This window comes from Triturus cristatus, chromosome 2_1 (assembly GCF_964204655.1).
Source record: "Triturus cristatus chromosome 2_1, aTriCri1.1, whole genome shotgun sequence".
In the NCBI taxonomy this organism is placed as follows: Eukaryota; Metazoa; Chordata; class Amphibia; order Caudata; family Salamandridae; genus Triturus; species Triturus cristatus.
The window spans coordinates 252,263,924-252,287,847 of NC_140581.1; the positions used below are offsets into that span (position 1 = coordinate 252,263,924).

Genomic DNA, 23,924 nt, shown 5'->3' on the forward strand with positions numbered 1-23,924 from the left:
AGAAACTTTAGGCTGTAAGGTCTAACACTGCAGCTACCAGCCATCAACTACTACCACGTTGCTCCCTGCCCCTCCTTATCAGACCTAACAGTGCAAGAGAAAGGGGCAGAGGTGGAAGCTCGAGCACAGCTATAGGTTGGGGAAAGGGTAGAAATCCCCCAGCTCCCTGACTGGGCTGCAGTCTGTTCAGAGTATTTCCACATAAGAGTTTAGGGGTGAAATAACAATAGCCAGGCATTCACCAATCCCCATCTATAATCCAAGAACCTCTCCTACATCCTTATGCACATTTTACCCACAGCACTCAGGGCGGTAACTAGAGACGAGGGAGATGGATGTAGCAGTCATCCACACACCGTGCTCTGGGCCGCCATGAAGTGATTAAGCAGCGCGCCTGCCATGAAGATTTCCCCTCATTCCACTGCCTTGAATAATAGCATTACTGTGAGGTTTTTGATGCTTTGTTGCATTATGACATATATTCTATAGAGGAGCAAGTAAAAAAGAAAAGTGTTTCAAATAGTTCCACATAGAGGGGTGAATTAGCATGGTGCAGTGGTGGCAGTAGAACTTTCAAAGTGGTGGGGTACAAGATGAAACCATTAATTTGCCTGAGAGAGCAAGTACCGGGAGTATGACTATCTCACGGTGGGGACAAGGGAGTCCCTCCCCCAAGAATCTTTTTTTAAATTAGGTTAAATAGTGAAAGTTCCAGCACAATTTCTTCAATAAAATACTTTTTTCAGGCATTTCTAAATGAACACGCATAAAATATTTGAGAAAAATCCTGGTTTGGCAAGCAAACCTGATCGCCCCTGTGGCAAGGGCAGCCGGCAGAAGGGCTTGTGATCTGTTCCATAAAACATTTGTAAAATTAGTTCTCTTACATCCATATCAGGTGGCATACCGAGCATAATAAGCCGGGCAGAAAAGCCAGAGCTGCTTAATGTGTCAGTGATGTTGCACAAATAGGCCAGTTGCCTAATGTGCCAATAAAGGTGAGTGATGAAAATTTCTTTTAGGTTGGCCCTAAATATTGAGGGCACATTTATTGCACAAGTTTCAGATATAGCCTTAACAATAATGCGGATATCTACATTGTCAAAAGAAAAAGTTACTTACTTTCCATAATGCTCTGTCTGGTAGAGTCTCTACATACCTACAAATTCCTCATCTTCTGAATATTTCCCAGGCGTCAGATTGGATCCAGAAATCTTTCAGCAATTTCTTTGTGCGCGGGTAGGTGGGGCCATGCAGCTTCACACTGATGCCATCCCACTCCGGAAAGGACCTACAAATCCTATATAGTTAGTTGCTCTCAAGAATGTCCACACCCCTAGACACAGAGCCGTAAAACCAAATTGGCGTGACCAATGTGCAGGTTCCTAGACTTGGGATTTTATTAATGGCTAGAGTTGAATCACAAAACGGAAAGAATGGGAGGGTGGGTGAGAAATCTGCAGCTTGACAGAGTCTCTACCAGAAAAAGGTAGGTAAGTAACTTGTTCTTCTGATAGAAATTTCTGTCAGTGCCCCCCTCACTTTTTGAATAGATACTTGCACACATCATGACACAACACTAGATGGAAGGAGTATGGAAAGCATGTATATCTCCATCACACATGCCTCGAACATTATGATTCTCTAAACTGCTTCCTGTTAAAGATTTAAATATTCACAAGGTTTACATTACCAGATTTGAGGAGCGAAGACTGTTAATGTAACTGAAGACAGTGGTGAATAAGTAGGGAGAGCTTAGTACTGCTGCATCGATACAAGCAAATAATCAACACTATTGGCAATCACACTGGGTTCCTATCTATTTTCATCCAACGTGCCACTCTAGACAGAAGCTTGCCTTTTGCAAATTAGCACGGACCCTGCTCCTCATAGGAACAGTCTATCCTAAACTACCACAGGAGGCACCCTCCAGCAGGGAAAACAAGCAACCACAGACCAGTTTCTGGCTTCTTAGTAGGCCTGGGCTGAGTTTCGAATATGCCGGAGTAATCAGAGTAATTTCCGTAATTCTGCCTTACTCTGATGCAGAATTACTGATAATTGCACAATTGCTTCTGCTCGTGTAATTAAGAGTCATTTTGGGGGGGAAAGTCCTACCAGGATGGCACATTTAACAAGCACATGGGACAGCTCGCTATTCAAGTTCTGCTGCATTTAGTGCTGTTTCTTAGCGCAAAATACATCCCTGCATTTATTTTGGACCCAAAAGGTGCATTGTGCACCAAGAAAATAACGCTATATACACGTAGTAGGTTAGGAGAAAATCCTTGCATTTATTTTGGACCCAAAGGTGCATTGTGCACCAAGAAAATAACACTATATACAGGTAGTAAGATAGAGGAAAATCCTAGCACACATTTAGCAAGTGGGAGTAGCTGTTTACGCTAACTAAGCCATGTTGTGTTGTATTTAGCGCTGTTTTAGTGCAACATGCTCATTTGCGTCCCTTTTGGATGCAAGGGGGCATTTTTGCACTAAGAAATAGGGCCAAAGGCAAAATTACTCTTTTCGTGTAATTTTGCAGACTCCGTAGGTAATTCCACGTGATTACACTACACAGAATTACGCCCACCCCTACTTATTAGACCTTGTCAATGAGTTATAGCTAGGATCCTGTGGCACAGGGAGAAAGTGACCTATGCTTGGGCTTACTATTGGCCACTTGGGGCATTATATCGAACATACAACAGATTACAGGAGGAATGATTCATTCTGTAAACTACTGGCAATCGCTTCAGGTAGCATTGCAACCCATCATTTACTGTGGCTTCGTAGAAAGAGGCCCGCTTTACACAAATGGGCACTGACTTTGTTCCTCATGGAACAGTCAATCCAGAACTGCCAGGCCAGGTGCTCTCCAGAAGAGAACATAAGAGACTGCAGATAAGTTTCATACCTATTAGGACTTGTCACCGAGGTATAGCGCAGACCAGTTGTTCAGTGACAAGGGACCCATGGCGGGACATACTCTTGACCACATATGGCAAAATATTTATACCCAAAACATGAATGAAAGAATGTGTGCAAACAGACTAAACTACTAACAAACGCTCAGGGTGGAATTCCAACCCAGCGTTTATTAGCACTGTGCCACTCTAGAAAGAGACCTGCTTTTTGTGAGGTCATAAGCAGTGCATAATGGGGTGTGAATTATGGCTTGTTTACCTAAACAAAACTGACGAATTTAAGCCGCATTTAGGTTTTATTTTCTAATCCTAACTTTACTTTAACTGCATTTTTTAGGTGCTTTTCAACGTGTTAAAATATTATAACCAAAGCCTACCGTAACTTCCCTTTAAACTTTATTTATTTATTTTTTAATTAAGTTTGGATTTTTTTGATCACATACCAGATGCAACAGTTGGTTCGAAGAATAGGGCCGACTGGCTACTGGGCATTTTGGTGGATGGGGGTCGGGGTTCGGATTAACTGCTGTGGGGCCAGTTTTGTTGCTGGGGACCTGCCGGCTACATTTCTACTTGCATTGCTTCTAAATAAACAACGCACAAACCAAAAATGGTTTAAAAGAGTGCTTAAAGCGTACTTTAAAACATTTGTTTTTGCTCTTTTTATTTATAGGGTCTGTAAGTAGGAACGTGGCCCACAGGTCCCCAGCAAAAAAAACACCCTCCACCGGCAGTAAAACCAGCCAACACCCTGCCAGCTCACCGAAAAGCCTGGTGCACAGTAGGCCAGACGGACTCATGTAGAACTTGGCTCACAACTGGCCACAGGTGCAAGGCCCTGTGCTCAACCAGTGACAGAAGTCCAGCCTGCACCGCACACGGTATTAGGGCATGCATGACAGGAGTTACTTTCAGTACCCAATATCAAACCCGATGCAGGCGGTCTACACTCCAACTGCGCTCGTCCATGCACAGGTGGCGGGATGCCTGCAGGGCCTAACCTGCAGCCAAACGCTGCACCGAACCTGTCACAGGCAGCTACTCTTTTTGCACACCAAAGGATGTTGAGGCCAGCAGGGATTGGCCTCAAGGGATAGCCTGTGGCCAAGCTCTGCACCCAACCTGCCATGGGTGGCCACATCAGAGGCACATGGACTTCAAGACCTTAAAAAAAAATATATTCCTATGGCAGTGGGGAAGGCTTAACAGATGGCAGTTGGGAACATTGAGTCAGTACTGTTTACAAGACTACAACTACTTGGGTGCTTGGTTGTGAGAATCAGGCCAACCCTCGCTCCTCCTACATAAAATAAGGTCAAAAGGGAAGATAATCACGTATGCCATTTGTAAGCTATATGCCATCCTTGACAGACGTTCAACGACGGCTATACCAAGGGTAACACGGGTCAGACTGCCCCTGTCGGTTAACTATGCACAGTAGGCACTCCCCAATATGCTGGCTGTAGACCGGAAAAAAATACAATGCTCAGCTTACAAGAAATTATTCTATCTCCACCCTGTACAAGGATTACCCTGATACGCCTAGAATTCGATCTTATTTGACAAAAACCTGAAGAGCCGGTCACTTGGGCAAAGTATTTTTTCCTGGCAGCCGTGGCCCCAGTCTATTCAATGAAGGCACTCATAAAAACCATTTTCAACAGACCGAACAACCTCTGGTCCACACATTTCATGGCAGCAAAGGAATCCTTGCAACTGGCTACGAAGAACTGGGACCCAAATGTAATTGATTACACATCCGTTAAACCAACAATAAAAAACACAACTGCGTCTTTGGCCTCATGCTATTGACTTGGAAGCCCTCCAGAAAATGGACTTCCACAAAACCATTAAATTGCCGCAAACAATCCTAACAACAAAGCCCCATCTTAATCAGGCTGTGTGGAAACTGGCCTTAAATCAAATATTAGCAGCAAGGCTATCCCCGCTTCCCTTAAGAGAACTGCACCCAACCTGGAAGTCGCTTGGACGCATCACAGGGTGCAGACTGTGAAAATACAAAGGGGAATCATTGTCTCATATACTTTTATGTGGTCCGGCATTGCGACAAGCCCGCCGGACTCATCGCAGGCCAATCTTCCTCCATCAGGGCACTCGTACAGCAAACAAAGCTGTCTGCCAGCTTTACATCTTGGACACTGAAGGATATGGCCAATTTTGGAAAATTTGTACAGCACACTCACTCCGTTCTAGAAGATAAAATGGCCACATCAGGGAGTGATCAACTGCCAGACGAGTCTCAAGCTCCTAGGGGCCCAACATCGACATGATCTACTATCGCCGACAGGAACTGAAGTCACCATGGGCGCCTTTCGACCCAGTACACTTCACGTGGCTGCATAGATATATGGACAGCAAATATAGCTCTCTTTCATGTGGCATGTCGGCTCCTCTAAAAAGCACTGACAGTTTACTGAAGACTCCTAAGTGAATATAGCTAATCTTTCATAGCTGCCTGGCTCCAAGTTCGCCATAAAGAAATTTTACTTAGTTACAAGGCACTGGGATGAGAACCAATCTATTGTCAAATTGTTTCGAGGGTTTTACATGGCACTTTGGTATTCAAAAATGATTTTAAATTGATTGATTGTATTTTTGCTTTTTACTTCCTTTTAATTTTAATGATTTTAAGTAATCACACAACAAATACATCATTAATTAATTCATTCATTCAACGCCCTGCCAGCACACCGAAACACTTGGTGCACAGAAGGCCATGCTGACTCTTGTAGAACTTGGCTCACCATTGGCCGCAGGTGCTCAACCAATGACAGGAGTCCACCCCGCACCGCACTCGGTATTCCGGCATGCACAGCAGGAGTTGCTTTCAGTACCAAAATCCAACCCGACGCAGGCGACCGACCCTCCAACTGCACTCGACCCTGCACAGGTGGAGGATGCCTGCAGGGCCTAACGCACGCTCCACCGAACCTGCCAAAGGCAGCTAACTCCCTATGCACCCCAAAAGAAGTTGAGGACTGCAGGGATGGGCCTCAAGGTCTAGGCTGTGAAAAAGCTCTGCACCACACATCAGGACCTTAATTATTATTATTTTTTTTTTTTATCACAGAATCCCATAGACTTCTTAGTTGTCTCATGATCAGTCCTCAAGGGGAAACTCTACTTCCCTAGTCACCGTGGTTCACCAATAGTACCCGGTACTACACTGTTACATATTTCCATCAGTCAATACTGCACGTGACCACATGTGAATACTATCTTTAGTGCCATTTCATTAGAACGTCAATTCAAAACATCGACCAAATATTAAGATTTGTGTAACCATATGACCTATAACATATATTATATATAGTGAAGAACTGTCCAGATAAGCTCATATCTAGCACATAATAAATATGGGTCTTTATACTCACATGAATAGAGTGATGACGAAACTGCATTAATGCACATGCCCCAGCATCCAATCTCTACTCCTCTTTCATAGGTAAGGTAAGCCGCAGAGTCGTGCGCTGCATATGGATTCCCACGATACACTATCTGAGGGGAAAAAGCACGTGGTGAGCGTTAAATGAGCAACAGAGAAGTGAGGCTTAATTGCATCCTCCAGTTACCACAGGGTTCGGGGGGCCGTCGCTATTGAGATTGCACCAAATTAAGAGGTAAACTAATATAATTAATTTTACTTGTTACTAATCTCAAAACATGATTAACATATTAATAATCCATGCATCTATTTATTTCCTTAAGTGTGCTTCCCTAAGTAGAATGTTAACTGAAAAATCGTTTTAAAGAAGAAATAAAACAATAAATGTAAATGTGCGCTTTGAGCAAGCTTGCATGCAACACTTCAGAGGGTACTCTTACAAGGGTTGGTGGCTCGGAGGGCTAATGTGGCCACTGCAGGGATGTGTGCTTGACTGCGTGGTCACAAGTTTAACTCGCTGCAGGTGCATTCAGCCTTCTTATCTTCCAAGGCCAATAAAACTAGCATCATTGAGTTGGCAAACAATAAACACAATCTAACATGTATTTGTACAGTGCGTGTTCACTTCTTGGCGCATTTTGGATCTGAATATCAAGGGTTTTTTGATGCTCAATTCAATGGTAATAATTTTACGGACCCTGGAAGGATGAAAAGCTGAGTGGAACCTCTGGGATTTGAATCTGTGGCCATGAGGTCAAACACAGGTTTCTGGAGCAGATGCATAAATTCACTGCGCCACTAAACCCATCTGGTATTCAGTGCCAAGATGCCCATCGTGGCGAGCGTGTGCTTAACAACCATACATGTTAATTACATGTCCCAACAGGTCCTTTAGTCAAAGGTGACTTCTGATGAAATGTGTGCATGCTGAGGTCAATCTTGTTCTGAAAGAACAGCTTGTGATCATCACAGACGTCAGCTGACACAGTGGTATTGTATGACTCAGGGTCAGGCACCACCAATTCTTGTGAACAAGGGCCTGTTTTCTGTTGGTGTTTGCGACACAGGAAATTCAGGTAGGCACAGTGTTTCTGGCAAAAGATTACACTGATCAGTAAACATCAACACCTTTGAAATCCGAAATTATACTCTTTGACTTGGATGAGATCCTCAGTCCCATAATTTTAGGATATTTTGGCAGATTCTCAGCTGCATGAGTTCAAACCAACTGAGATGTCGCTCTATGGTTCAATGACCACAGAGGAGTTGTGCAAAAGCGCAAATGTAACAAAGATGCTTGCTACATAGCAATATTGCGTATGGCACCTTTGACCCATTGACTGCAACTTGTAAACACTGCCTTAGTAAAAGAGTTATTGTCTCATGGTTGAGGACGCCAAACCCACCCCCTAAAGAAGAACTCTGGCCATAGGGTCGAATGTTGACAGTTGTACATCATGAAAACTGTTATTGTGGTTGGGGTTATATCCCAGCCACAGATGCTTCCAGGATTTTCTTGGTTTCTGTGATGTTCCTGTTTAAACAGCTCTATTTTCCTATGTTTTAGACTATATGGCTCTTATAAGCCATGTGGTTCATATTTCCTCTTGAAGCGGACTCACCTGGCATAACGCAGCGGACTGTTCACGGGACGCCCACGCTGTGTGTCTCCCTCGCCGCCACTCACCTTCGTTGGCCGCAGTCGGGGGAGACTACAGCTCCCGTCATCCTCTGCTCTTGGCTTCCGCCTTCCGCTTTCCTTCCTGTCACCAGCGCGCCCGGAGGCGCTACATAAACGAGAGGCTCCCTCGGTGGAGCGGGGGGCATTTCCTCTTGAAGCGGACTCACCTGGCATAACGCAGCGGACTGTTCACGGGACGCCCACGCTGTGTGTCTCCCTCGCCGCCACTCACCTTCGTTGGCCGCAGTCGGGGGAGACTACAGCTCCCGTCATCCTCTGCTCTTGGCTTCCGCCTTCCGCTTTCCTTCCTGTCACCAGCGCGCCCGGAGGCGCTACATAAACGAGAGGCTCCCTCGGTGGAGCGGGGGGCCTTTCCTCTTGAAGCGGACTCACCTGGCATAACGCAGCGGACTGTTCACGGGACGTCCACGCTGTGTGTCTCCCTCACCGCCACTCACCTTCGTTGGCCGCAGTCGGGGGAGACTACAGCTCCCGTCATCCTCTGCTCTTGGCTTCCGCCTTCCGCTTTCCTTCCTGTCACCAGCGCGCCCAGAGGCGCTACATAAACGAGATGCTCCCTCCGCGTCGCGGGACGAGCGCGGGTGGCGCCGGGCTAAGCCCGGGCAAAGGGCGGGCCCTCTGTGGCCCTCAGAGGACCGAGTGAGGCCGGGACGGGCCACGTCATTAAGGTGTCAGGTATTCATCCGAGATTAGCTGGACTTGGTGAACTGTATTGTCCCACGAACGGAGGCGTTATTGTGCAGGATAAGAAACTGCTTGATGTTTTTTAACTAAACTATTGTGGCTAACTCTTATTTTGTGTAGGTGTATTCACATCCTGCTATTGTTTAATTCATTTTTAACACATCCCGAGGTATCCATGAACATGTCGAAATCCACGTTAGGAAATAAATCTTCCACTGCTACTACACTAGATAATTATTTAGTAAAAGTGGTCACTAAAATAAATAGTGAAAGACGCAAATCATTAGGCCAGGGTTCCACTCCCACCACCATTTCCCCTTTATTGATCAGCGCGCCCACTACATCATCTCCGCCATTTCATAGTGCGAGTTGTAGCACTGAAAAACATGACCCGGTAACTCTGGTAGATCTAACCCCTCTTTCTTCTGATTTAGAGCTGATCGAAGCCAATATGGACGTCCCAAAAGACATTAATGAGGCTCCATCAGAGGAGTCTTTGGTTCCGGCAATGCAGAGAGTCCCAAGACCCCGTAAACATATACAATCTAAACGGGGAGGTGGTCGAAGCAGTCACAAAAAAACAGGCCCTGTGCCTATAACCAGGGATATTTTGAGGGAAGTTCCACCTAATAACCCCAAAACAAAAATAGATCCCGATCAATTAGACTGTCTGGTTGGCATTATGGAGGCTAAAATTCTTAAGATAGTTCACCAATTTTAGTTACTAGGGGTTAGACTATCGGCAGAAATTGAAAGTCTACGAAACCTTCTGGGTCCTCGCAGTAGTTCATCTGTAAAAGCTAGTATTGCAGCTGGGGGTACCTGCGGAACTATTGAGCCACACAAGTTCACAAAGGAAGCATTAAATCCTGTTGAATCCCCAGATGTTGTACCTATGACACAAGTTAATAATACCACACCTTTAGACATTTGTCCAAAGAGCAAGAGGGAAACCAGGTTTACGCGTATGGCGGGTGCACAACCAGATTTACCCCCTGAGTGTGCCCCTTTTGTGGCAGTATTGACAAATGTCCCACCTTTGCCGGATGGTGACCTGACAAATAAATCAGAATCCCACGAATCTCTTAAGAATAAATCTGTTTCGTGTCTAAATAAACAGTGTGGGTTCCCTGTACAATTATCACATCAGATATTAACTACCAGGAGAGTCTCATGGATAGGGCACTCACGTAAGAACACTAAGGGGGATTGTGTCATAATAAATTTCAGAAATCCATTCCTGGTTAATAATACCCTATTAAGAGCTTCTTTGCTCCCTCACACTGACCAGGGTATCACTCTCCGCCTACTGGGATACTTTTATAGGCATCAAACAAAGCAACCTATTAATGATCCCTCGAGGGGCAGAGTATTTATGTCCGAAGGGCAGTCATTCCATGGTGTCGTTACATTTAATCGTTTTCAACCTTTGTGTGATTTAGACTCAAATGATTGACTCGATTTTGATTGGGATCCTTCTATATCTATTATGGAAGCTCCCACTCTGACCATGGAGGAGGACCAGGGGATAAACGAAATTCAATTATGTATGGGGGTGGAGGGCACCCCAAATGTCATGATTGTAGAGATGAATACTAATGATGGAAATATGGATAGCTCAGCTGGTGTGCCATCCCAGTTTGTAGGTACGAGGGAGCTTAGCTGGAATATAGCTGGGCTTAATAGTAAAGCGCAAGATCCCCTGTGGAGGGACTGCTTATTAGGCTGTGAAATTATTGGGCTACAAGAGACCTGGGACACGGAAAGTACCTTTTTGTTGGATGGGTATTCTGCTTTCTGGTCAGCTGCGGTGGCCTCTTGCAGGGGGAGGGCAAAAGGCGGACTCTTAACCCTCATCTCATTGAAACTCGAGGGTACTTATAGTAGAGTGGAGACAGGTTAGCCTTATTGCCTTGCTGTAGAAATTCAAACTAACTCAAACGGGAACTGGCTTATTGTTAATTTTTATAACTCTTTTGCTAAGAGTACGCCAAATGAACATTTAGTCAGTCTTCATGATTTCTTGGAAACGTATAATGATAATAATAAGAATCCCTATTCGGTTATAGTGCTTGTAGATATTAATGTTCATCGTTGTTTAAGCAATTGTTTTGTGTGGGACAGTTTAGGTCCATCAAACCAAGAAAATATTCATTTTGAACATACCCCGCAGGGTATATATTTAGAGGATCTCCTCGCTGGAAATGCTTTGGTTTATCCCGCTAATCATACAGATGATATCCCAATATACAAAGGAAGTGGCTTGGGCTCTACCATTGATTATATTTTTGTTAGTACAATTCTAGTAGATAGTGTGAGTCAGTACAAGGTCAACTGGTCTATCTATGGTGACCATAATTCTGTCCTGTTGACCTTGTGTGACGACTTAAGGAAAAGAGAATATGACACTCTTGCTGCTGGAATTTTGGATATAAGGCCCATTGACCAAACACGTCGTCTGAAATGGTGCCGAGTGGTACCAAAGGACTTTAATGAAATTTTGTTGGGAAAGGTTGGGGAGGAAATGTCTACCTGCATGAAAGATGGGATTACTGGCGATGAGGTCCTGGTAGCCTATGGTAAAATTTGCTTACAGGTCAATAGTGACCTGAAAAAAGTATGGAAGGGGCAACCCATGAACGCGGAGAAATGGTTTGATCATAATTGCTCAATAGCCCAACGGAAGTTAATGAGAGCATTGAAAGCTGTGCCATCTGACAAAACAGAAATCGCTGTACTTAGGAAAGCTTATAAAAAGGCTCAGAGTAAGCGTAAAAATGAAATTAGGGAGGAAGCATGGAATGAACTTTTATCTATAGATGTAATTAAAAATAGTGCCAAATTTTGGTCCGTGGTCAATAAGCCTTTTTTTCATGGCAAAAATAATAATGAGCTTGACTGCGGTATTCAAGAAAAAAAATGGTTTAGTCATTTTAAACAGGTGTATGATGGAGAAGGTACAAGGGTGGCCCCTACACTAAACTTTGAGAATTATACTCTGTCTTTTACAGAACTAGAGGTTACACATGCGATCATGCAAATGACAAGCAATAAGGCACCGGGACCCGATGGAGTCCCAGCAGACCTTTTTAAATCAGACATAAAAACTTGGTCCAAAATGTTATACAATGTCTTTGTTAATGCCTGTCAACTGGGTCTTCCTCCCACTTGGGCGAAATCGGATATAATACCTATATATAAAAAAGGCGACAGAGGTGACCCGAGTTGCTATCGCCCAATATCCCTAATAGATTCCTCAGTGAAAGTACTGGGTAGGGTGGTCCTTGCCCAAATGACTGGTTGGTTAGAGGAATCAGGAACACTCTCTATGGCTCAGTACGGATTCAGAAAAGGGATGGGCACCATAGATCAATGTATAAATTTGCAATTATTAATAGGCAAATATACGGTGGCCAAGAAGGGAGTCCTATTGGTAGCTTTTATGGACCTGTCATTGGCCTTTGACCTTGTAAATAGGTCAAAATTGTGGTCCTTGCTCCTATCCTATGGAGTAGACAAAAACATCGTCTACTTCTTAGCTGATTTACATAGGGATTTATCGGCCACGGTTCAGTATGACCAATTGGGCAACTGTACAGAAGACATACCCATATCTAATGGAGTTAGACAGGGGTGCATCTTGGAACCCCTGCTCTTTACCCTATATATAAACAAATTAGATAATGCTTTAATCACCTCATGTAAGGATATTCCGCATGCAGGGAAATGTCTAATTCCCGCACTTTTATATGCGGATGATGCCGCATTACTTGCAAGAACGGGGGTGGGACTTCAGCTATTGTTAGATTCATTCGCGGGTTTTATGAAGGCGTTGGATCTTACTGTCAATTTCTCAAAATCGCATGTAATGGCCATTGGACCAAAATCCTCAAAGATTAAAACCTTTAAATGTGGGGGCCATCCATTATCCAGGGTATCATCATTTCCCTACTTGGGCGTTCTTTTTGATGACCAAGGTTCAAAGGTAACCCAAATAACAGCCAAAAAGATTGTCTTATCTAGAGCGACTGTGGCTGTTTTAGGTTTTGCTAGGAAGTTAGGTGCCAGGCCAATGAAGGCTCTTATTCAAGTATATAGAGCCAAATGCTTCTCTCTAGCAATGTATGGAGCCGAGGTATGGGGTATTAAAAATGTTAAAAGTATACAGATTGTTGAGGATAGGTTTTTAAAAAACCTCCTTTCAGTTCCGATCTCAACTGCTAATTATAATACCCATCAGGAGCTTGGAATTGGTTTTGTAGAAGACTCTATTGCCTTGGCCCCATTATTGAAATGGATCAGCATTTGGTTAAACCCGGACCTACAGTTCAATCATACGATCATGAGAGATTGTATGTTACTAGATCATGGGTCATCTATACCCTGGCTGAAATATATTCAGAAACTGGCAAAAAAGTTGGGTCGACCTGAATTATACCATTTACCAGAAGCCCTAGTAAAGGGAGACATAAAATGGTGTAAGGAAACCTTTATGAACATAGCTACTATGGATCGGGAAAGAAATGAGCTGACAAAGGTTACTGTCAGGGCTCACCAGCTATGTAAAACAACACCATCTATGGAACCATACCTAGGATATGTCACAAATGCAAATCACCGTTTTTTATTGACTAGATTCAGACTAAATCAATAAGAAAGATTGGAAAAGGGTAGAGGATCTCGGCCCTTGTTCCTGTGATAATTTTTCGCAACAGGATATCACACACTTTCTTTTCTTTTGTGAGCACTTTATTGATTTTTTTTTTTTGTCAAACCATTTTTATTGCAGGACCAAGTACAACGTACAGCAACTAGGATGCATGCCAATAATGCAGGTTTCCCATCCTCCCCTTAACCGTCAGTCCGTGCAGGATACACAGCCGTACTGCCCACATCCCGGAGGCCGGGCGGCGTCACACAGCCCCATGGCACATTAATACAAAACTATCAGGAGCATACTTCCGGAGGGGAGCCCCGCTGCCCGCTTTTGATCACTGTCCCGCTGCTCCCCCAGATACGCTCAGAGCTTACACTCTACTCCCAGAAACCGTAAACGTATAAACTCCCCCTCCACCCACCCCTCCCTAGTGCCCTCCCCATTGCGCCTAGTCAGGAACAAATAGCATGTATGGTGGGTAGCAGGAAAAATGCAGTAATCCCTAATCGTGTGTGTTTGGCAGGGGGGCCAGTGGCACAACTTCGTCCGCTGCGTCCTCAGAATTCTCACCCTCCTCCCCGCTGGCTGGACTATCCCGCAGGGCCTGTACCATCACTTCCCATACCATTGCCGCCGCCTGAGCCCGGTCGTCCGGTTTTCGGTGAGCTAGTTGGTATCTGAGTGTGCTCTCGCTAGCCGCCCATTTGAGAAATTCATTCAGCCATCTCCGGTGTGTAGGCCCCGCCCTCGACTTCCACCCTTTCGTCACCTCTCTCTTTGCTAGGAGGAGGCCCATGTCAATGAACTTGCTGGACAGTTTATTCTTGGGTGTATGCGGGAACCAGTGGAGTATACAAACGGCCACGTCGTATTGTAGGTCTCTATCTGCCACGTCATTCAACGTGTCGCCGACCCCCTCCCAGTACTCCTCCAGGTTTGGGCAGGTCCTCAGCATGTGGACCAGGTCCGCTCCCACTCTGTTGCATCTAGGGCACGCGGCCTCCGCAGCGCCGAAATATTTCCTAATTTTGTCTGGGGTAAGGTATGCCCTATGGAGCACATAAAAATGTATCAATTGGAAGCGCGCATTCCTTGTGCTTTTACTGGCTCTGCGCACCAGCTGCGTCCAAGTAGTGTCAGGGATGTCCACCTGCAGGTCCAACTCCCACTTGTTTTTTAACGCGGTCAGGGGCTGGATGGTCTCCTTCACCATCCGTGAGTAAAGGCACGTCACTGCCTTGAAGGTGCCAGCCGACATCATCGTGTATTGGCACGCCTGCGTCGTTACAGGTTCAACTAGGCCCTCACCCCAGTGCGCCTGTATGGCTCTCACCACCGCCGCATGCAAGAGGTAATCCCCTCTCGGGAGGTCGTAGCGGTCCTGCAGAGTCTGGAACGGGGACACCACGCCGTCGTCGTACAGGTCCCCCAACACCTGCAGACCTGCCTCCTCCCACAACTGCAGCCTCGACCAATCGCCCCTGTGAGGGAGTGCTGTCACCATGCCCAGTGGGATTTCGGGCGCATATGGGTGTCTGACTCCTGCTCTCCTCTGCGACCTGTTCCAGCATAGGCGGAACGTACGCTCCTCTTGGGTCAGATCCCCAAGTGCCAGCCTCTGTTGGAGGGCGATGTAAGCTAAGACATGGCGAGGAGTGCCAGCGTCCCTCTCACTCTCCGGACCACGGTATACTCTCGCTATTTCCTGCGTAAAGGACTGCAGCTGTGCAGCTAAGTAGTTGAGCTCGAAGTTTGGAACCGCTAGGCCCCCTTCGTCCTTTGGACGGGTCAGCGTCGTGAGCGCTATTCTGCGTCTGCACAAGCCCCACAAGAAGGATGTTATTAAAGACTTGAGGTGTTTAAAGATCGCTCCAGGCACCCACACTGGGAGCGTCCGGAAGAAATATAGTAAGCGGGGCAAAGCGATCATCTTCAGTAGGGATATGCGGCCTGCTACCGACAGCGGCAGGGTAGCCCAGAAAGACATGCACCCTTGTAGGGCGCGGATGCAACGCCCTATATTGCCCTCCAGCAAGGCTGGGGCATCATGATATATGTGCACCCCCAGGTAGTCGAGACAGTGAGGCTCCCATCGAATCGACTGGCAGGCGGGGGGCTGCACCTCCTCTTGCCGCAGGGGGAACAGGCAGGTCTTGTTCCAGTTAACCCGGAGACCAGACACCCCACCAAATCGTTCCAGGAGCCTCTCCGCACCCCTCACCGCGCTGTCGGAGTTCTCGAGGAAGAGGAGGAGGTCGTCCGCGTATAGCGATATAAAGTGGCGGTGCCCTCTAAAATCCAGCCCGCCGTAATGGTTGCCCAATCTAGCCATGGCCGCCAGGGGCTCTATCGCTAGTGCGAACAGCAGGGGGGACAATGCACAACCCTGCCTGGTGCCGCAACTCACCTCAAACTGCTGCGAGACCAGCGTACCCACTTTCACGCGCGCCTTCGCCGAGGAATATAGCACGTGTGTCCATTGTATGTATTTATCACCCAGGCCAAATCTCCGCATCACTTTGAACAGGTATTCCCACTCTAGGCTATCGAACGCCTTTTCAATGTCGATCGACAGTACTAGGGGCATCCGTGCCTCGGGCGGTGGATCATTTACCAGCCTGAGCAACCGCCGAATGTTGTGGGTGGTGTTGCGGGTGGGTATGAATCCAGATTGATCCTTGTGGATCAACTCTTGCATGTGGCGCAACAGTCTGGTCGCCAGTATGGTGCTGAGAATCTTGTAATCGGTAGGGAGCATTGACAGGGGCCGGTAGGACGCGGGGTCAGAGCTTTCTCTGCGTGGCTTTAGTAGGGGGATCATTATGGCCTCGCTCATGGAGCGCGGGAGCCGACCTCTGTCCCTGGCCTCATTGTAGACGGTTTGCAGCCGGGGGGCCAGTTGCTCCAGGAACTGGCCGTAAAATTCTATGGGGAGGCCGTCCAGGCCCGGGGTTTTATTGCGGGCCATCCGCTTCACAGCTCCCTTGATTTCCGCTAGTTCTATTTGGCCACCTAGGGCATCTGCGTGCTCCTGGTCTAACCGTGGTCTACTTCTTCGTCCCGTGCTAGTAGTGCACTCGTGTACAAGCGCACATAATAGGACCGAAAGCCCTTCAAGATGGCCGGTTGCGTGGTGCCTACCCGGCCCTCCCTGTCCCGTAAAGCTAATATGGGCTGACTGTTTCGAGTAGGGTTCGCTAGCCAGGCCAGCAGCGTCCCAGCCTTATTCCCCTCGGCGTGCGTTTTAGTCAGGTACGTTTTATAAATCGAAGCTGCGAAGGCCCTCAACCTCCACCGCAACGGCCTCACGCGCCTCGCAAAGCCCATCCTGCAGTTCGGGACGGCCGGGGCGCGCCACCTCGGCCTCTCTCAGCGCGCGCTCGGCTTTGTCTAAGTCGTCCAGCAGGGTCTTTCGTATCCCCGCATATTTCCCTATGCAATGGCCCCTCACCACTATATTAAAGGCATCCCACTCCGCTGCCCTAGAGGTCGCGGTGCCGTCATTCTCTACGAAGTAGTGCTCAATCCTTTCGCGGAGCGCCGCCCTGAACGGTGGGTCATCTAACGTGTCCGGCCGCAGTCGCCACGACGGGATCTGCGGAACTTCATTCATCCAGCCTAGCGTCAGTAGCAGGGGGTTATAGTCGGAGACGGTGCGCGCCAGATATTCCGTCCCAGCCACCGCAGGGAGGACTAAAGAAGAGCACAGGAAGGCGTCCAGTCGGACATGAAGGTCGTGGAGGCCAGAGTAAAACGAGTAGTCCCGCTCTGCCGGGTGCTGAGCGCGCCAAGCATCAGTCAGGCCCCATCTGTCCTGCCAATCCGACCTAGTTTTCGCCAAGCGGTGCATCGGGGACGTGGGCAGCGGTGGGTGTGACCTATCTAGTGCGGTATCAGCTATGGAATTGAGATCGCCCCCTAAAAGCACCGGGCCCGCGAGGTAGCCAGCCAGCACACCAGAGATACGCGCAAAGTAAGTCGCCTGGTCCACATTAGGCGCATATAGGCTCCCTAGAACTATGCGCCTGCCCCTAAGGTTGCCCTCCACCGCTACGTACCGTCCCTCCGGGTCCGCTATGTGTCGGGTTACCTGAAAGGGAGTGCCCGCCCGTATCCATATTAATACCCCTCTAGCGAAGGCAGAGTACGTGGTGTAGAACAGTTGGCCCCTCCATCTACGCTGCAGGGCAATGCCCTCCTTCTTTGTAAGGTGGGTCTCCTGCAGGAACGCTATCTGAACCCCTCTACGGACCAAGTAGGCATGCACCTTATGCCGCCGTGCCATGGAGTGGAGCCCCCTCATGTTCCAAGTCACACATTTTATCGACCCCGCATTAGCCATTGTCCCACATCGCACGGCACGTAGCACGGTAAACCAACCCCAGGCGCATGCGGTGGCACTATACCCTCCCCCCCTCAACATTACCCCTACCCCCCTCTCTGTATTTCGCCTTGAGCCACCCCAACTACTCCAGGCCCCACCCCCTCCCAGAACAGGACCTAACTTCACAAAAGCCGTTCCCATCCAAACTGTGCTCGAGCACCCGTGCTCTCACAAACCCGCTAATCCGCAGTCTACACTACGGAGGCCTTATGGGCCCTGTGGGGCGGCGACTAGTCACACAAACCCAGCCATTGACACTTCCCCCCCCCCGCCCCACAATACTCATGAGGCACACTAAAGTCCAATCTTACTGTAGTCTGCTCAGGTGACTGTAGTGGCGAGCCCCGGCCGCCGTAGCACAGCAGGAGACACTGGTCCGACGCTCAGCTCTCGATGATCTCTCCCGAAGTCTGCGGCGTGACCACCGGTCCCTTCGTGCTGCTTGAGTCCGAGTGTCCCGACTCCGAGTCTGTGCCCCGGTCCTCCGAGCCGGAGGCCCGTTCCGACGGGATCGATGCCGCACCTGACAGGACCATCACCGCCTGCAACGCAGCCCTCCTACTGTCCGCCGTCTGGGAGTCAGTTGGTCTTTTGGGCCCCCGCTTGCACCCATGGGTCCTCCGCGATGTCCTCGACGGCCGCTGCTGTTGGTGGTCCTCGGTGCCTCCGTCCCTGGCCACGGCCGCGTCCGCCCTGTAAGTGTCCCACCAGGACCATGCTTCCGCCGCCGTGAGGAAGAACAGCGTGTTGCCATCCGCTACCACTCGGAGCCTGGCCAGGAAGAGTAGCGAGTATTGGAGGCCCACAGAGCGGAGTTCCTTTTTGACGGGCAGGAAAGAGGCACGCAGCTTTTGGGTCTCGAACGTGTAGTCCGGGAATAGCGTAACCTTGCTGTTTTCAACCTGGAAGGGACCCGCATCTCTGGCCCGTTGCAACAACCAGTCTCTGTCCTTGTAGTGCAGGAGTTTAACGATCACGGGGCGCGGCGGTTGGCCCGGTCCAGGGGGTCTAGCAGGCACCCGGTGCGCGCGTTCCAGCGTGAAGAAGGGCGATAGGCCCTCCGGGGCTACGATCGTTCGCAGCCAGCCGTCCAGGTATCCCACCATGTCGGAGCCCTCTATTTTTTCCAGAAGGCCTACCAGGCGCACGTTATTGCGCCTGCTGCGATTTTCGGCATCCTCAGCCCTCCTTTCTAATGCATGAATCCGATCCAGCGTCTCCGTCAGCCGGCCCTCGGCCGATTTTTGCGCCGGTATGAGGTCTGTCAGGGTGGATTCCGCAATCTTGACCCTGTCCGCCAACTTGCCATGATCGGCCCGCAGGAGACCCAGCCCCGTTGCCACCTGCGCTATATCGTGGTGGAGCACGTCCTTCGTGGCCGCGATGGCCTCCAGGATACGGTCTTGCATCTGTTGTAGGTCTGTTGGGTCTTGCGGGGCTCCCGCAGGCGCCCCTGAGGAGGGGCCTCCATCAATCCGTCCCCCTTTTGGTTTTACCATGGTGAGGCGCTATGCGCGATCCAGCTGTCCCCAGAGTCCCGAGGCTAGCGGTATGCTCCTCCCGCTGACGCAGTAGTCCGCTGAGTGTGCGCCTCCCGGTGGGGTCGGTCTACCAAGGGCCTTACGGCCGCGTCCCCTCGCCCCCACCGCAATCCAAGGCTCAGATCCGCCTCCCCGTCCGATCCGCCGTTCACGCTTATCTGCTCCGCTGTCGCGTCCCGCCACGAGCCACAACTCGTGGTAGGGTCAGGTGCAGTCTCAGGGCTCCGCCGCAATCAGCTTCTCAAGCGGCCCCACAATGGGATCAGGGGAGGTCTACAATGGCCTAGGCAGGAAGCGTGGCGCCGCGCGTAGTGTCCGTAGGCAGAGCACAGGGTCGTGCCCGATCCGCAGTGTGCTATGGACCTCAGGGCCGGTCTGCTGGCCGCACTGCCCCCAATCCTCCAGGCAAGGCACAGGACAACAGAAGGCACTCCGCTGCCATCGCAGGAGAAACTACGGGGGCCCAGCAGCCTCCAGGAGCGCACGACCGCCCCAGTGCACGGGTCCCCGGGTATGTAGTGGCTCCCTCGGGGAAGAGAAGGAGTAAGTAATGGCCGCCTCACCAGTCACTCCCGATCGGTCGCCACTCGTCGCCAGGAGCGCCTCAGTGTGGAAGGGCGGTGAAGGCCCGCATCGCAGGCAACCAAGCTTCAGCAGGGGACAAGCGGGGCACGCTCTGGGCACCAGCGCCCGCGGGATCCCCCTCAAGTCAGGGCCACCAGTCTTCTCCACAGCCGAGGGGGAGGGGGGAGGAGCCTCGCCCCGAAGGACTCAAGCGCCGGTCCGGGCACTTCGGCGGCCGGCGGCCCAGGGGTCTATTCCGCAGCAAAGTTCAGGCACTCCGGTGCAATGCGGCCCGTCATCCACTGCTCCTCAGCGCTTCCGTAGGCCGCTTCTTCGCAGGTCCGGGGCAGCCGCCATCTTGTCTGTCGGAGCGCCAGCGCCGCCGCGGCACTTTCCACCGCAATCGGCGCGATCTCCGGGGCTCAGCCCAGACCGGAGCAGCGCCCAAGGTGTCTCCAGGGATTCCCCCCGGTTTGCACGGTGTGCCCAGGCAGTTGCAGGATGTTTTCGGCGGATAATCGGGCGGGGGATCGGGAGCCTCGCTAGGCTGCTACCATGCTCGCTGGCTGCTAGCCACGCCCCTGTGAGCACTTTATTGATATTAGGAAACGCTTCTTACTCCCTATTTTAAAAAAACAAAGGTTTTGTGCAGGTGAGACCTGCTCTTCTCCACCTTCAAATGTTAATCGATGTTTGGGAAACTTTTAATATTGCGAATTTTTTATCTGTTGTCATTAGATTTTTGAGGAAATGAATTGTGTCCTCTTTTAAATGTTTTTTAATTGGTATTGTTCTTCTTTTAAATTGTATATTTAGCTGTTTTTATATGTTTATAGGTGCTATAGATCATTTAAAATGAAATCCGTTTTTTATCCATTATATTGCAGTATGCTTTTATGGTTTGCACTTAAACCGAATAAAGACTTTTGACTGACTGACTGACTGCGTGGTCACAAGTTTAACTCGCTGCAGGTGCATTCAGCCTTCATATCTTCCAAGGCCAATAAAACTAGCATCATTGAGTTGGCAAACAATAAACACAATCTAACATGTATTTGTACAGTGCGTGTTCACTTCTTGGCGCATTTTGGATCTGAATATCAAGGGTTTTTTGATGCTCAATTCAATGGTAATAATTTTACGGACCCTGGAAGGATGAAAAGCTGAGTGGAACCTCTGGGATTTGAATCTGTGGCCATGAGGTCAAACACAGGTTTCTGGAGTAGATGCATAAATTCACTGCGCCACTAAACCCATCTGGTATTCAGTGCCAAGATGCCCATCGTGGCGAGCGTGTGCTTAACAACCATACATGTTAATTACATGTCCCAACAGGTCCTTTAGTCAAAGGTGACTTCTGATGAAATGTGTGCATGCGGAGGTCAATCTTGTTCTGAAAGAACAGCTTGTGATCATCACAGACGTCAGCTGACACAGTGGTATTGTATGACTCAGGGTCAGGCACCACCAATTCTTGTGAACACGGGCCTGTTTTCTGTTGGTGTTTGCGACACAGGAAATTCAGGTAGGCACAGTGTTTCTGGCAAAAGATTACACTGATCAGTAAACATCAACACCTTTGAAATCCGAAATTATACTCTTTGACTTGGATGAGATCCTCAGTCCCATAATTTTAGGATATTTTGGCAGATTCTCAGCTGCATGAGTTCAAACCAACTGAGATGTCGCTCTATGGTTCAATGACCAGAGAGGAGTTGTGCAAAAGCGCAAATGTAACAAAGATGCTTGCTACATAGCAATATTGCGTATGGCACCTTTGACCCATTGACTGCAACTTGTAAACACTGCCTTAGTAAAAGAGTTATTGTCTCATGGTTGAGGACGCCAAACCCACCCCCTAAAGAAGAACTCTGGCCATAGGGTCGAATGTTGACAGTTGTACATCATGAAAACTGTTATTATGGTTGGGGTTATATCCCAGCCACAGATGCTTCCAGGATTTTCTTGGTTTCTGTGATGTTCCTGTTTAAACAGCTCTATTTTCCTATGTTTTAGACTATATGGCTCTTATAAGCCATGTGGTTCATATTTTGTAATCGCTTGTATTATACAGTGAGTAACACCTCCCCTACTATCTGTTGGTGTCAGCTTTCACTTTTCAACCCTGCAACCTCGGGGGGAGAGTCACGTTTACAAAGAAGTACCTTGGTTAATATTTGGAGTACAATGAAGCAATGATGTTGGTTGCATAAGGACAAAAGTTCTTAGAAATTGGGTTTCTGGTTGGCAGAGGTATGCACATTGTTCAAACAGGAACCACAATCCTAGTCAGGGTAAGTCAGATACACACCCTAAATTAATCTGTGCTCACCCCATGGTAGCTTGGTACAGAGCTTAATTTAAGTGGCAATGTGTGAGGTAACATTTGTGCAACACTTCAAAACAGTAAAACAGTGCAAACACCACATAAAAAGACACCTCATCTAGTTAGAAAAACAGACCTTAATTTGTTCAAGAAAACAAAAACAAAACAACAAACATCCAATAAGTAGAACAAGAGGTATGAATTTTTTAAAGAATATTATCTTGAATTACAGTGCTAAGTGCTAAAAACCCTAAAGTGCTAATGGGGGCTACCTGGTTGCGCCAGACAGTATCAAATCCAAAATTTCAGGTCAAGAGTGATAGATTGGGGTCGGATATAGGGACCAACTTTTTCTCGCTGCAATTTTGTTTGCGCCAAGGGTGATGTGAGAGCAGAGGAGGTGATGAGTCGTCATCATCGATCCTTAAGAAGGAGCTGATGCGTCGGCTCCAAGCCGTGCAAAGTCAGAGATGGAGGAGCTGCACCGCTCCATTGTTGACGAGATGCAGTCAATCCTGTGAGCAGCAGCACTGCGTTGATAGAGATGCACCGGTTTGGAGTGGCGAAACAGCATCAATACGTCGATTTCTGCTGGAGCAGCACTTTATACCCACTTCCAAATGCCGTGCACTGGATTGGCACAAATTGGCAGGGCAAGACTCCCAGATGGCTGAGTCCAGGTGCTGTAGCAGGGTGTTTGAAAGTCTTTGATATCTCTGAGGCTTCAAAACAGAAGCCAAGCTAGCAAGCCCTTGGAGTCACTCTGGGTTTAAGTGGTGCAGGTCCAGTCCTTCTCACTCAGGCAAGGAGGGTAGCAGGAAGGTCAGCACAGCAGGAAAGCAGTTCTTCCAGAGCAGCAATCCAGCATAGAGGCAGTCCTTCAGCAGCACTGCAGACCTCCTTCCTCACAGAGTATCCACAGGTCCAGAGTGGGTAGGGTCAGAAGTCCAGTTCATCTATCCAGTGGTGCCTCTGAAGTGGGGGAGACATCAAAGAGGGGCTTTGAAGTGCATAGAGGTCCTACTTTCCTTCCCTGGCTACAGACTCGCTACAGGAGGTTAAGCAGTCCTTTGTGTGTTAACAGGACATAGCCTATTCAAGTGTAAGTGTGAGTCTCTGCCCATTCCTCCCAACCATTCTGCCCAGGATGGCCCATTAGAAGCACCTAAATTCCCTTTGTGTGTGACTGTCTGGAGAGAATGCACAAGGCCCAGCTGTCACCCACCCCAGATGTGTATTAGAGACAGACATCAGGCACACAGGGTTAAGAGCAAAAAAATTGCATCTTTCTAAAGGTGTGATTTTTTAAATTGTAATGATAAATTTGACTTTACCATTAAAGAGGATTTATCATTACAATTCCATAGGTACTAAACAGGACAGCTCCACCTACTTCCAATTGGGAATCACACTTATTAAATGTAATAAGAAATACCCAACGTTAATATATGGGAGGGGTAGGCTTCAGAGCAGTAAACAATGAATTTGGGAGTTTTCTACTACCAGGACATATAACATTTTGTTTTCGAGGGCTGGGTGTATACTTAATTGGGGCACAGTCAGGCTCCTAAATGGATCTTTTAAATAGTCCATGTGTCTTTCTCTTGGGAGTGCACTGTGGTTGCCTTCTTAAACCGGTTAACACTGTGCCTTACAGGAAGCATTATGTGCAAATCAGGAGAGCACAATCTCCTGAACGCGAGGCCTAGAGGAAGACTTGCGAGTAAACCTCC

The 23,924-nt window shown here is 48.4% G+C and overlaps 1 protein-coding gene across 1 annotated transcript in view; it reads right to left on the reverse strand.

Moving 5' to 3' along the window:
- Positions 1-23,924, reverse strand: part of SLC45A2 (solute carrier family 45 member 2) — a 227,067-nt gene that overhangs the window by 122,925 nt on the left and 80,218 nt on the right. The window contains exon 5 of the mRNA XM_085630828.1: positions 6,323-6,446. Within this exon, the coding sequence (XP_085486954.1) occupies positions 6,323-6,446 (124 nt within the window). The remainder of the gene's footprint in view (positions 1-6,322; positions 6,447-23,924) is intronic.